Source organism: Podarcis erhardii (genome assembly GCF_964252035.2).
Source record: "Podarcis erhardii genome assembly, chromosome: 1".
Classification (NCBI taxonomy): domain Eukaryota; kingdom Metazoa; phylum Chordata; class Lepidosauria; order Squamata; family Lacertidae; genus Podarcis; species Podarcis erhardii.
In genome coordinates, this window is record NC_138497.1 from 82,135,413 (window position 1) to 82,149,169 (window position 13,757).

Consider the following 13,757-nt stretch of genomic DNA (forward strand, 5'->3'; position numbering starts at 1 on the left):
AGAGAGTTTGCAAGAAGTACCAGCACAGACCAGCCTACAACCCATGAAGCTTCAGTATGCCCTTTCCAGCTCAATCCCATATGTATTGACACAGCACAGAAATGGTATCTAAATACTCAGAAGGAGAAAGACATGTAGTTTCATATGGGGTCTTTTGGTGGTGGGGAGATGGTCCATCCAAATGGAAGGAGTGTGTGTATGTGATAATCTTAAAATCAGAACCAGGAAAGACCCTGAGCAAGAATGAAGTGATATGGTGGGTGTTTTATTTATTCATTGAGTGTGACATAGAAAAGGGACAGACCCATCTCCTCACAGGGTTAACAACTTAAATGTCAATAAAGGACAGGGAGAGAGGAGAGAAGGGACAGAAGAAGAGAAGGTTGCTGAGTGCAAAGGCTTGAAATAAACATTGAAAAAGCAAGTACGTAAAGCTGGTTTGGGATTCCACAGGGGTAAGTTGTAGGGGGAATCACAGAAATGAGATGGGTTATCAGAGTTGTACTGGAGGTTTAGCCCTCAGTTCTCTAGTTCTGCCATGAGCTATGTTTTTCCTCCTTGTCTTGAATCCTGTATTTCTGTTGTCTCCAAAGCGTATGCATAATGTGCTTCTCCTATCTCTCCCAGGTTGCCCTCTGGTGGCAAAGCGGTAAACACAGCTCCTGTGCCAGGACAGACACAACACGAGGAGCCTGACCATAAAACAGAGCCTCGCTCATCCGTCTCGGACCTCGTAAACTCCCTGACCAGTGAGATGCTGATGGTGAGTGCTATCAGGGTTGCTCAGTATAATAATAATTCACAGTATATATTCCCATAAAGTCTGGAGGAAGCAAGGACTTTATTCTGGATTAGGCACATCCGACCATATTCCTTTTCTATTTCAAAATTGTGTTCTCTCTCTCTCTCTCTCTCTCTCTCTCTCTCTCTCACACACACACACACACACACACACGGCAGGAAGATTCAACTAACAAGTCCCACTAGCCTGCACAAGGACTTCTGCTAGTGCAATGGGACCGCCCCCCAGTGGCGTAGCGTGGGGGGTGCAGGGGGTGCCAACCGCACCGGGCACAACATTTTGGGGGGCGCACTCGCAGCTCTCTGCCCCTACCTGGCTCACTCACTCTCTCACACAGTGTTGGCTGTGCGAATCCAATCCGAGCTGCCCGCGTTGCAGTGCGGAGCGGAGAGAGAGCGAGGGAGGGACTATCTGGGGGAGGGACAATGCAGCGGCCGCCCAGCGCAGCGCTCAGCGCGGGAGAGAACCACACCCGACCAGCCCAGTTTTGGGAGGGGAGGTGTTACTGCTAGGTTAGTGTGCAGTTTAAACCGATTTAAAATGTCTGTTTAACAAAAGGCGGCGGTGGGAGGCGGACTTCTCTCCCTCTCTGGTGCTGGTGCCGTGAGGCGCTCGCCAGCCCACCGGCCCCTCCTGAGCGGGATATGGGTGGGCGGACGGGGTGGGTGGGTGGGGGAGAGGCGCCGGGTGAGGCGGGGTCAGCCAGCGGCGGCAGCTGCGCGAGGGACCCCCGCCCGCCTCGTGCCCTGACAGGAGCCGCCGCTGCGCCCACGGGCGCCCTTGACGCGGCGCCCCTCATGCCCCCTCGAGAGGCGTTTGGGGGCAGCGAGACTCTGCCGGGCCCCACCCCTCACTCCGCGCTCGGCTTCAGGGCTGTCTTGCGAGGGGGCGGCGGGAAAAGGCTCTGGGGAGAACCTCGCTCGCTGTCCCGCGTTGCTTTTCCTCACGTCGTTTTCCCTTTCCCTTGAGGGGACGAGGAGGTGAAGGGAGCCCGCCTTCCTCCTCACACGTGGCGAGTCGTCGGTGGAGGTAGAGTAACCACGCACATTTGATATTCATAATAATAATAATAATGGTTTGAAATTTAAGACTCCCCCCCCCAAGGAAAAGGCACTTTCTTGCCCTGCCTGTGGACCAGGAGGTCGTGGCAGGACAGGCCTTCAGCAGTGGGGCCCTTATTCGCGCTGCCAGCCTGACCTTCACCCTCTTACATATAGAGAGGAAAGGAGACGCGGAGGTGCAAAGGCTTGTGGGGCAGAAGTAAGCCCCGCTGAGTTCATCAGGGGTGCCAACGTGAATACAGTATGATATTGGGGGGGGGAGGCAGGTAAGCCCCGCCCTGCATAGTTTACCACATTGGCAATGCCCATCAACTGGGGGACTGGCCCCCTCAAATGTTTTATTGGGGGGCCTGAAGCAGTGGCGTAGCGTGGGGGTGCAGGGAGGCCGGGCGCAACATCTGGGGGGGCGCTCGCACTCGAGTGCTAAAATCCACGGGTTAGGGGGCGCAAATTACTTGCCTTGCCCCGGGTGCTGACAACCCACGCTACGCCACTGCCGCCCCCCACTTTCCTCCCCTGTACCCCATCCCAAAATTGGCTTGGGGGTCAGGAGAACCCCCAGAACAGTGCACAAGAGGGAAGGAGGGGATCATTCTATCTAGCAAACTGAAAAGCATTCACTGACAGAATGACTGCCATAGTGCTTCGCAGAATTCTTCCCACTGTGTATATGTGTGTGTTCTAAATGAATTCAGCCTCCACTTCCAGAACAGTGAGGCCAAGACTTAAATCCAGTCTTAAGTTCTTGTCCTACTCTACACAGATGACTCTGGAATTGGAACTACTTACTGGTTTATTTGCAACATTTTTATACCATCCATTAACAGTAAGTTATCTGACTGTTGTACAATTTTTAAAATATAAAAACACAACATTCAAAAGAGCCAGTGTGGTAAAGTGGTTAGAATATTGGAGTGTAGGGCCTAGGGACCAGGGTTTAAACCCCCGTTCAGCCACAAAGGTTACTGGGTGACCTTGGGCCAGTCACCACCTCTTAACCCAGCTCACAGGGTTGTTTTGAGGATAAAATGGTGGCGACACCTTTGAGGGAAGGTAGGATATAAATGTAATAAATAAATGAAATTAAAAAAAAAAAAAACCAAATTAAATCTACATCAGAATAAAACCAACAGCACAGAAACAGCACTAGCCAAGATATAAAAACAGGGTTTTAAAAATAAAAAAGTGCGGAAGTAAGAAAAGGTCTCCACTGCCGCCAAAAAACTGCAATGTAAGTGCCAGGCAAGCCTCTCTGGGGAAGGCATTGTGCAACCAAAGTGCCATCCTGGTGTTGATTCAGAAAAAGGCCCTCTCCCTAGTGGTCATCCATCTCACTTTATTTGGGAGAGTACCTGAAGAAGAGCCTCTGAAGATGCTCTTAGGATCCAGGCAGGTATACCTGAGAGGAGGTGATCCTTCAGGTAACCTGGCTCCAAGCCATTGAGGTCATTAAATGTTAATACTGGCACTTTCAAGTTGACCCAGAAACAGCCTGGCAGCCAGTGCAGATGGCAAAGTGCTGGTGTAGTAGGAACATATTGGCCAGTCCCTGTTAACAATCTTACTTCCCTGTTGTGGAACACCTCGAGTTTTTAGTCTGTTTTGTAAGACAGTCTCAGGTAGAATGCATCACAGTAATCTAAGCAAGAAGTTAGTGGAGTGTGAATAAGTGCAGCTAGGCTATTTGAGTTTCAGGCCCAAAGTGCATGAGACGCAGGAAATCCGTGATTGGATCACCCTTTGTTGTTTATTAAACTGCTGTTGGGGTTCCAAATTTGACTGGGGAAGCAGCACAGGGCAAAATATTATCCCTTTCTCCTCAAACCATTTCCCACATCTTAAACCTCACCGCCGAAGCTGCTGTTAGCTCTGCTGAACAGGGGGACATACACTCCCATGAAACACAGACGTTATCTATGAGAAGGGTCTCCCAGCTTTGTGTCCGAACCCTCCCAGCACCAGCCATTCTGTTTTCATCCAGGGTTACCCAATATTTTAATTTCCTAGATTTGGGGGCTCCCGCTGCTTTGCATCACCATAAGCTGAGCAGGTTCTTACGTTTGCCCTGTTCAAAAATAATAAAAATAAAAAAACCCTCTCTTGAACTCTTCACTGTATCCTTACTGATTTATTCGGGGGTGGGGGATAATGAAACAAGGTTTCCAGGGTTATACAACGTTCAGACAGATGTGTTTGCATAGGGGATAAAAGCAGTGGAGTGACTAGCAATCCAAATTTAAATCTGTTTTGAACATTGCTAGCTGTGCGTCAGGTCCATTATTGAAATTTGTGGTCAATAAGCTGCTATATTTCAAACATATTAAGGTGAGTTCATGTATTGATTTTCAACAAAGAAAAAGCCTGTTACCTTCCTGCTTGTTTTTCATTTATATATACTTCCCTAACGTAAGAGGCAATGATCTATTATCAACTGTTCCATAATGATATACTTTATGCATCCAGGTGACCAAATGATAGCTACAGTTATTGCACTTGGCCTCTCTATTACACCCCTGTTTTGGCCTGAAAGGTCAAAGAAAAATCCACTCTGGATTGCTACAAATGGTCTTTTAGTGACTTTGTCATCGTTTTAAGAACTCTGCAGAGAAAAGTAAGACTACTTGGCAAGTTTTTGGAAGGAACCATTTCACATGTTATTAAGCTACCATAGCAGCTATTTTTCTCCTTCTCTAGACACCCTTGTGTGTAGTAGGACTCCGAAGCTAGTGTGGAATACTCCTAGTTGAAAGATTTGTAAATGGAAGAGACAGATATTGGGTCCAAACTTGTGATCACCCATGAAGCTTACTGGGAGACCTTGGGCAAAGTCCCTGTTTTTTCAGCCTAACCTGCTTCACTAACTTGCTGTGAAGATAAGATGGTGTGAATTCAATGTTCTGTGCACCAGTCCAAGCTGCTTGGAGAAGTGCAGGATACCAGTGTGCTCCCGCTGATGCTCTTTATACCTTGAAAGTGTTTCTTTATGTATTGCCTGTGTCCCTCACTATCCACCCCACTTCTTCCCAGTGGGTCTCCTTATTTCTAGCACCCCCACTCTTCTAGTCTCCTCCCACTTCCCATCAGCTAGTTCCTGTTTGCTGGGAAATATTAATGAGGTGGACTGCAGAGAACACAGCAGGCATGGAACTGTCTGCTGGGTTCATTAAATCACAGGCACAGTTGATCCCTGGGATGCAGCCATATGAGGGGGGGCCTGAGGCAAGGAGTCAAAGAGGGTCCCATCGCACACATGGAACATTAACTTCTGGACTTTTGCCTTCATAAATGTAGCAAGCTTAATTCATATGTGCCTCTCTTTGTGCTCCATGTCCACTTTAAACAGAAAGTAAATGTATCTGTACAATGATTTTTAATATGTAGGCCAACGTTTGTTTGTTTGTTTGTTTGTTTGTTTGTTTGTTTGTTTGAACCTATTGTTTCTTTGGTCGGTTTTGTTGCCAGACCCCTGGCAATGGTTGGGAGTTAGAAAACGGTTCTAGTATTAGATTTCTTTGTCTTTCCATACTGATAGTTTCCTTTGACTGTAGTTGGAAGAAGGGCTTTTTAGCTTGGGGGGGAAAGATAAATAACAGAGCAATCCAATTCAAGTTACACCAGCTGATGGGGACAGAGAATCTGGAGGAAATGCTGCTACTCTGGCCAAACACCAGGTGCATCACTACCCTGGCAAACACTCCAGATGCTATGCTGGTGCATCTGCTGTGGTAGCGAATGCATGTCAGGAAAGTGGCCAAAACAAGGTGGAGTTGTGAGGTAGATGGAGGTGACCACACATTTATGCCATATTCTATACTCCTGTGGCCATGCCTCCATTGATGACACAACTTTACACCACCTCCAAACCTGGTGCAGGAAATTCCCTCCCCACTGATTTCAGTGAAAGGGGAAGACATGTAAAATAACTGCTCTTCCATCAACAAATGCTCCACACACATTGCCATGGCAGAGCACAGAATATGGTTGGACTCGGCGCTCACTCACAGCCTACCACCACCAGTATAAACTCATACAAGAATCTCACATTGAGACTCCAGGCGTAGACACCCAACAGCTACCTCCATTCCTACACCTGGAGATGTCAGTACAAAGCACCCCACACAGGTAAGCAAGGAAAGAAGGAAAGCATGCTTGAAGTACAGTACATCTGTTGCATCTGTCTCCTGTGTATTCCCCTTCACACCCTTTTTCAGTCAAGGGCCACATTGCCTTAAGGGAAAATGGTTGGTGGCTCACCTATTGGTAGTAGACAGGCCAAAATTTAGTGGGTGACCAAAAAAAATAGTTGGTGACAGCACTTTTCTCTCTCTTTATGACATCTCTTTTTCTCTCTGTAGGTCCCTGTTTCTCCCCTTCACAATCCATTCATTTCTCTCACACAAAAATCCCACCTATCCACTTCTGTGGGTATGCACTCCATTCATTCACCATCCATATATTCTCTCTTCTATTATCCCTCACAAACATGCACTATCTAACCAAACACCACACCCAACTATCCACCCATAAACACAGCCAATCCATATACTTGCCCATTCATTCATTTGTGCGCACATGCGTGCGCGCGCGCGCGCGCGCACACACACACACACACACACACACACAGACTGACTGACTGAACTAGGATCAGGTTTTTTTCTGTTGCTCACCTCTGCACTTTCTTGGTTCACACTCCTAGCCAAACCCATTATCCATCATTATCTCCTCCTTTTTCGTTTTGGCTGGCCTTCCCCAGCCCACATTTCAGTCATTCATTCCCCTCTCTGCACCTTTCACCCATTGGTTTCTTCATTATTCCCCTACTTTGTTTTCTCCAGAGGGAAAGAGAGAAACTATCAAACAGTCAGACAGGAAAGCTTCCTGTATTCTGGTTCTCACACTCCGTGGTTGACCATCCAAGCTTGCAATCAGTTAGCTTGCCAGCCTGCCCCCCCCCCTCTCTCTCTCCTCTTGTCCACATTTGAGCATTCTAGATTCAAGTAGGTAGCCGTGTTGGTCTGATGCAGTTGAAATAAAAATATATAAAAATAAAAAGTAGCACCTTATAGACCAACTAAGATTGTTCTGGTATAAGCTTTTGTGTGTATACACACTTCTTCAGATACACTGAAACATAAGTCACCAGACCCTTATATATAGAGGGAGGGTGGAGTGGAGTATTTCTCAAAAGGGTAGTAGGAGATGGGTGATTGGCTCAAACCATACCCATTTTGTGCATGCACACGAAAGCTTATACCAGAACAAATTTAGTTGGTCTATACGGTGCTGCTTTTATTTTTTTTATTTTAATTTCGACATTTGAGCATTGTTTGGTCCACTTTTCCCCCATTTGAATTTGACTGGAGTAGTCCACTCAAGCACATATCTGAATTTGTATATGAGGAGCAACTTCTGTGTTTCTCATTCATACCAATAGGTGCTCCCTTTTGTGTTTCTCCCTGCCTTCTAATTTGTTGATTCAGTTATGCTGCTTAAGTACCGACAGAGCATGTGCACAGATAGCAGCACATGCTTTTTGTTTTTGAAAATCCCTGCCCCCATCAAGAAGTGCACAAAAGCACCAACATCAGGCAATTGTAAATTCTCTTTTGCACTTTTCTGGTTTTGTGCAAACGTGGGGGATCCAAAGGAAAAAAATCCATTCCGAAGCACATTAGAAATAGTTACAAGCATGGCCCTAAAAGAAAGGAAACCAATTGTAAATTGTGTGGAGCAGTTTGGAGCCCGTTTTACTCCAGATTATTGTGTTATCCCTGTTATCAGGTAACCCTGAATTTACACGGGGGATGCGCAGAGATTTGTGTTGTTGAGGGTATTATCATGCAGACTGTGCAAATTAAATGGGAAGGCAAGCAGCTGCAAACACACAGTAAACTCCAGTGTGGACAAACGTTCTCTCTCTCTCTCTCCTCATGATGCTTAGATTGCTATGGGCCAGATGAAACCACAGAAGGGCAAAATAGGAGGAGGCAAATGGATGAGAGGCCACAAGCCAGGTTGGAAGGCTTCATAAGCCCTAATCCCAACCCCTGCTATATGTGAATTCTTGGTCTTGTCTGAACTACAGTATATTGCTTTAACACTCTTTCCCTTCAACAGTGGGGAACAATGTCTCCCACTCACAGGAGGCATTCAACCCCACAAACAGGTAAGCTCTTTGTTGGCAGAAGCCAACCATTGCCACTCTTGACTGATGAGCACCATTGACTTGCAGGATCACAGGTCACAAAGTTCCTCTGCCACCCACACAAGGGATAGATACATGCAGCTATTGCAGTCCTTTCATCCCCCATATTGAGTGGGGCAGGGAGCCTGAGCACAGATGGCTACAGGGCACCCTCTGTCTCACTCCCTCACTCCAGGACCAGGGACTATGAGCTCCAGATGCTGACTACTGCTTGATTCTCTCTGTCTGTCTCTCTCAGATGAAGGATCCATCTCATACTCCGTTCTCTGCAGGCCACGAGGGAGAAATACCCCATGACCAACGGCAGGGACTGGGATAATTGAGTTGTTAACTTACTTCCCCCAGGCAGGCTTCTGCACTGTTCCAAGCCTTTGCAAGCTCTTTGACAGACAGTTGTGCAACAGGTGAAGGTGTTTCTGGCATGGAGACCCTGTATCTGCCACCCTGCTGTCTGCCAAGCTGCAGTCCAAGGCACTGGAACCTTGTTGGGCATCTGCTTGGCAATGTCATCTATGTACCTTTTCCTTTCAGGATCTCCATCATTCTGGATGCTAATCAATAAAGGCTGTGAGTTTGCCACATGTGGTGCGTCTTATTTGAGAGGAGGCATTAGATAGGGCTCCCTTGACCCCACGCTGCAGGATCTGGCTTCGGGAATGGACTGGGAGCCAGGGAGTTTGCTGGGTGCAGGGACAGCGGTCTGTGCACTCAGGTTCCCTGACCTATGAGGGGGCAGACTGCTCAGGAACATGCAGAGATTATGACAGCCTTTGACTTTGCACTACATGCCCAGTGCCATCCAGAAGAACTCCAGTGCAATTGTGTGTTTCTCAGAGCTGGGTCACACATGCATGTACATCGCTTGAGAGCTGTACGCACGCTGCTTTGCGGTTCTTAATTAGGCTATATAAAAAAAGGCATCCCTCACATCAAAGATGGGCAATGTAGTGTGATGTGCTTCCCTCTTGTGGTAGAACTAGGAAGAGCTATGCTATAGAAGCAAGGTGCAGTTGCTATAGGGAGGAGCAGGAACCTTGTGATACCTAGCTGAATGTTTGATCCCCTTAAGATGCATGTGGTGCAGGATTGTCACACATGGTGGTGTATACACAGGATTCTTGTCTGTAGGAAGTTTGTAAAATGTGATGCAACCCTAAAGGAAGATAAGGCTATTGATGGCTGTGTTCTACCTCCATGGACAGAGGCAGTATGCCTCTGAATGCTGGGAATCACAAGTTGGGAGAGTGCTGCTGCCCTCAGGTCTTGCTTGCAGGCTTTCCACAGGCATCTGGCTGCCCAGTGTGAATACGGGACGTTGGACCAGATTGGACTTTGGCCTGAACTAGCAGGGCTCTTACAAAGGAAACCTTACAAAGAGCAGCTTTGGGAGCCTTGTGCTCGGAGCGTGGCTTCCCCACCCTTGTTCTCAAGCAATCCTATATAAACCACTAAAATAATAAAACACAAATCTAAGGGTGCCTCCAGGGTCAAAATTTTGTGGGAGGGATTCAAGCCCATACCAATACTTTAGGTTGGTGTAATTCTAGCAGATTAAAGTTCTCTTCTGCCCTAGTGCAACAAATTTGCTTCTTTTGAAAACCTGGACTTTTTCCCATTTGGGAAGTGAAGGGGCAATGCATTTTAAAGTACTGGATGACCCAGGGATTAACGGGAACACCCCCACAAGCAGATCAGGATGAATGCCTACTGTCGTATAACCAACCTGTAAAAAAATCAGAATTAATGTTTAGTAAAGACCAGATCTACTCTAACTACCACAAATGCTTTTGCAATCAAATAAGGATGAGTGCTGAATAAACAGGTCATCTGCAATCAAAAAAGGTCATGTGGAGCAGCCCTGAATGCTAACATACACACACACTCCCCAAAGACCCAGTGCCATAAAAACGCCTTAACCTATGTTATGAAGACAATCTCCCCATGGACCTCATGGGGGTGAGCATGACATAGATGGGATGCCACAACAAAAAAGCACCACACTCAGAAGGTGCCAACCTCACCTGTAACAGGGAAGGCTCCCAGCACAGAACATATTGAGTTAATGCTGACAAGGGGGTGGGGGGTTCAGGATGAAAGGAAGTCATTTAAGGCAGAGGTTTTCAACCTTTTTGAGTCCATGGCTCCCTTGACCAACTACCTTCTTTCTGCAGCACCCCTGTGGGACTCAGGAGCCTAGTTATGTCACCCTTTGCCTGCAGAGCTGGCAGCCTCTCACCCTTTTTCAAACACCCTCCCTTGGGAGTCTTCCCTCAGCCTCCTCTCCTCTCCCCTCTCCTTGGGAATCCTCTGGGCAGCTGGTTCTGCTGCCCCTGGTCCCTGAGCTGCTCCCCCTCCCCCAAGAGAGTTGCCTCCCAGAAGCCCCAATTGTCTGCAAAGCATGTAGCTAGTGCTGCTGTAATAAACAGCTGTGCAAGCCATTGGGAGGCAGAGATGTGAGAGGGCATCAGAAGGGGAGGAAAGAGGGACAGAGGCTGGTGTTGCCAGTGACACTCCTGACCCTCATTCAAGGCACCCCAGGGTGCCACAGCACACTGGTTGAAAACCACTGATTTAAGGTTTTATCCACACTTTTTCTTTTCCTGCTGCCTTCCCCGGGAAAAACCACTCTTTAGCACTTGGTCGGAGCAAACAGTAATTCGGTTTCCCCCCCCCAGATTGCCATTTGTTCCAATCTGTTTTAAAGAGCAGTTTTTCCCTTGGAAAAGAGCAGGGCAAGGGAAAACCACTTGGATTTGTGCCTAGAAAGTGTGGGTCTGGCAGAAAACGTCTTGGACCCATGCTAATGAGCCCTAAGTTATCCAAGCCCCAAACTATAAAGCGCTTTGAAGTTCAACACTAGCACCTTGTATTTGGTACAGAAACAAACTGGCAGCCAATAAAATCTTCATAATTCAGCAATGATAGGAATATTGCAGTGCAGGATTTTTGGATTAGCTGAAGTTTCCAAATTGTCTTCAGATAAACAGGGCTGCATGGTGAGGAATCTTGCAGGTATGCATTCACTTTCATTGTCACCAAGAGATGTGCAGATTGTTGTGTTTGTAGTGTCCTCTGTAATTCCTCAGAATCCCTGATGCACTTCTCTTGAATCCAGCCTCTTTCCAAGAACTTTGACCCCTATTTTATATAGAACAAGTGACTTTTCCCTGGGCATAGCATCTTACAATCTGCAGAATGTCATTCCTGTTAATATAATTCTTATCTCCTTGCCCTCTGTCTCCTTTTTCCACTCTATCCTTAATCTTCATATTATTCAAGCCCTTGTAGATGGTAATGTTCCAGGCTCCACTGTCAGGAGCACACAGAGTACCAGTGCTAAACAATGCACAACACAATTCAGTTTGGCTTTGTAGTGAATCCCACATGAGGTGTTGTTCACATAACACAGTATCTATCTCAACAACTTGTGTCAAATAGCTGCAGCAGAAAGACAGGGGGGAAATGTATTTTTTCTCCTTTCTTTTATTCTCTTTGTGCTCTGTGGACACTGGGAAGAGGGGACCATGCATTTGATCCTTCACTAATAGATTTCAAACATGACTATCACCAGGAGAGAAACTGCCATTTATATATACAGCAGGTGATGGGGTTCTGCACTTTAAAATCTTAGCTCCTGTAGCCAGAAAGATGGTTAGAGTAGAGCCTGGAAAACCAGGATTCAAATCCCCAATCAGCTATGGAGCTCACTGGGTGACCTTGGGCCAATCATTGTCTCTTAGCCTAACCTACCTCACAGAGAAGTTGTGGAGATAAAATGGGAGTGAGGAGAACCATGTAGGCCGCCTTGAGCTCCTTGGATAAAAATGTAATCATGCAGATTTCCATGCACTAAGCAAATTTACGCCAGGCATTACTGGGGAAGGGCAAGAGGAGGCATTGGCCCCTCCTTGTCTCCCCCCTTTTGCAATTCCATAGCCTCCAAGATAAAAACAGAGACTTTATTGTGGATTTGACACATTCATAGTCTAACACGGCCTGAGCATAACACACCACACCACTACCTTCACACCCAGGTGTTCTGCAAGAGCCAATATTCCTTTTCCTTGAAGCAAATATGGAACAACACACCTTCCATATTGCTCATAAATGCAGAAGGCATTAAAAATGTTAGGCCATTTGCATGAAATAATTCCTTCGAATGCATACAAATGTTCTCATTTCTCCAACGTTGGCAAATGAGCTTTAAGCAAAGAGATAAACCTTTGTCGAGGCCTGTACACACCAAAGCTAGGAGGTTGGCCCAACCTGCCATGGCCAAGCCAGACCACAATCACTGCTCCCTATTAGCTGGCAGTCAGGGTTCCTTCTCTGCCTTGGAGTTCTCAAGCTGCAGGTCTGTCTGTCTGAGTCTGAACCTGACAGCCCCGTGGAAGCCAAAGTTAATGGCCTCCTTGTTCTACTGCTGGCAGGTGAAGACTTTCTTGTTCCAACAGGCTTTGGGGAACTGTTTTTAACGAAAGGGCTGGTGCTGTGGTGTTTTTATTGTAACGATCTGTTCGTTTTAATAGATGTATTATGTGTATGTGTGTTACATTTTTTTTAAGGACTGCTTTTTTCCTATGTTTTTAGCTGTTTCTGTTTTAGCTGCAAGCTGTCTTGAGTCCCTGTCAGGGGAAAGGATGGGATTTAAATCTGATTATGATGATGATGATGATAGCAGGGCCAGTCATACAATAAATGGCACCACAGGCAAGGAGCATCTTTGATGCTCCCTCCATTTCTTCCACTTCTTAATGCCTTATTTTTTTATAGCATTTATAGTCCATTTCCTGTCTTCCGTGCAATTTACATGCATGATTTATCCCTGTCACATCAGATGATAAATTTGCACACTCTGATCTGTACCATGTGAACTGTTTCTGATATTTGTTTTGCCTCTTAAGTGGATTGTTGAGTAGACTGTCCATGTAAAGTCTCTCTAAAAGTGCAGGTCATGGTTTAATAACTATTCAGCATCTGAAAAAGAGGGTGGAAGATAAGGTTAGAAAATGAGTTAAGCAGGTTTTCTGAAGGGGGTGGCTCTCTGTACCCTCCACCCCACCCCGCTGTCCCTCTAGATTGAAGCTGATGCATCTGAGTATCTAATAAGAAAGTGGATCCAAGAGTCTTTGTTCCTTGTGATCCATGAATCTCCATTTTGATGATTAAGACTCTGGGAGAAGATCTTTTGCCTCCTGAGTAATCAGCAACCCTTCCAGGAATCTAATAGATACCCATCATCCCTACTTCCCTCTTGTCTAAAACTGAGTCCCCCTAACTTTGCCCTTGTGGCCTCATTTCTTTTCCAAGGTCCACCCATGCTCATCCACAGGAGATACAAAGATCCCAGGGTCCCAAGAACTGTTGCACTGGATGAGAGGCAATCCATACTGTCATCCCAGCTCTGGAGGAAGTGGCTTCTGTAACGTGACAGGCAGGCTGTCAGGAAGGATTTATCAAATTGGCCCTCCCCAATCCTGCTGAAGCAAGCATGTGGATCAGAGCCAGGAGCCATTTGAGAGCTATCAGGGATGGGAGGAAGCTTAATCCTTCCTGACAGCTCCCTGGAATGCACCAAGCCCTGGGCAAGAAATCCAAGAGAGACTATTTATTCCCTTAAAATGTGTAAAGGATTCAGCTTCCTGCTATACTAACATGACATGTTCTCTGGAGAGAAGACAAAATAATC

The 13,757-nt window shown here is 46.6% G+C and overlaps 1 protein-coding gene across 4 annotated transcripts in view; it reads left to right on the plus strand.

Annotated features, from left to right (window-relative positions):
* Nucleotides 1-13,757, plus strand: part of SYT7 (synaptotagmin 7) — a 227,142-nt gene that overhangs the window by 192,500 nt on the left and 20,885 nt on the right. For all 4 annotated transcript variants that reach the window (XM_081837220.1, XM_081837221.1, XM_081837222.1 and 1 more), the window contains one exon: nt 628-763. In XM_081837220.1, coding sequence (XP_081693346.1) covers nt 628-763 — 136 coding nt within the window. The remainder of the gene's footprint in view (nt 1-627; nt 764-13,757) is intronic.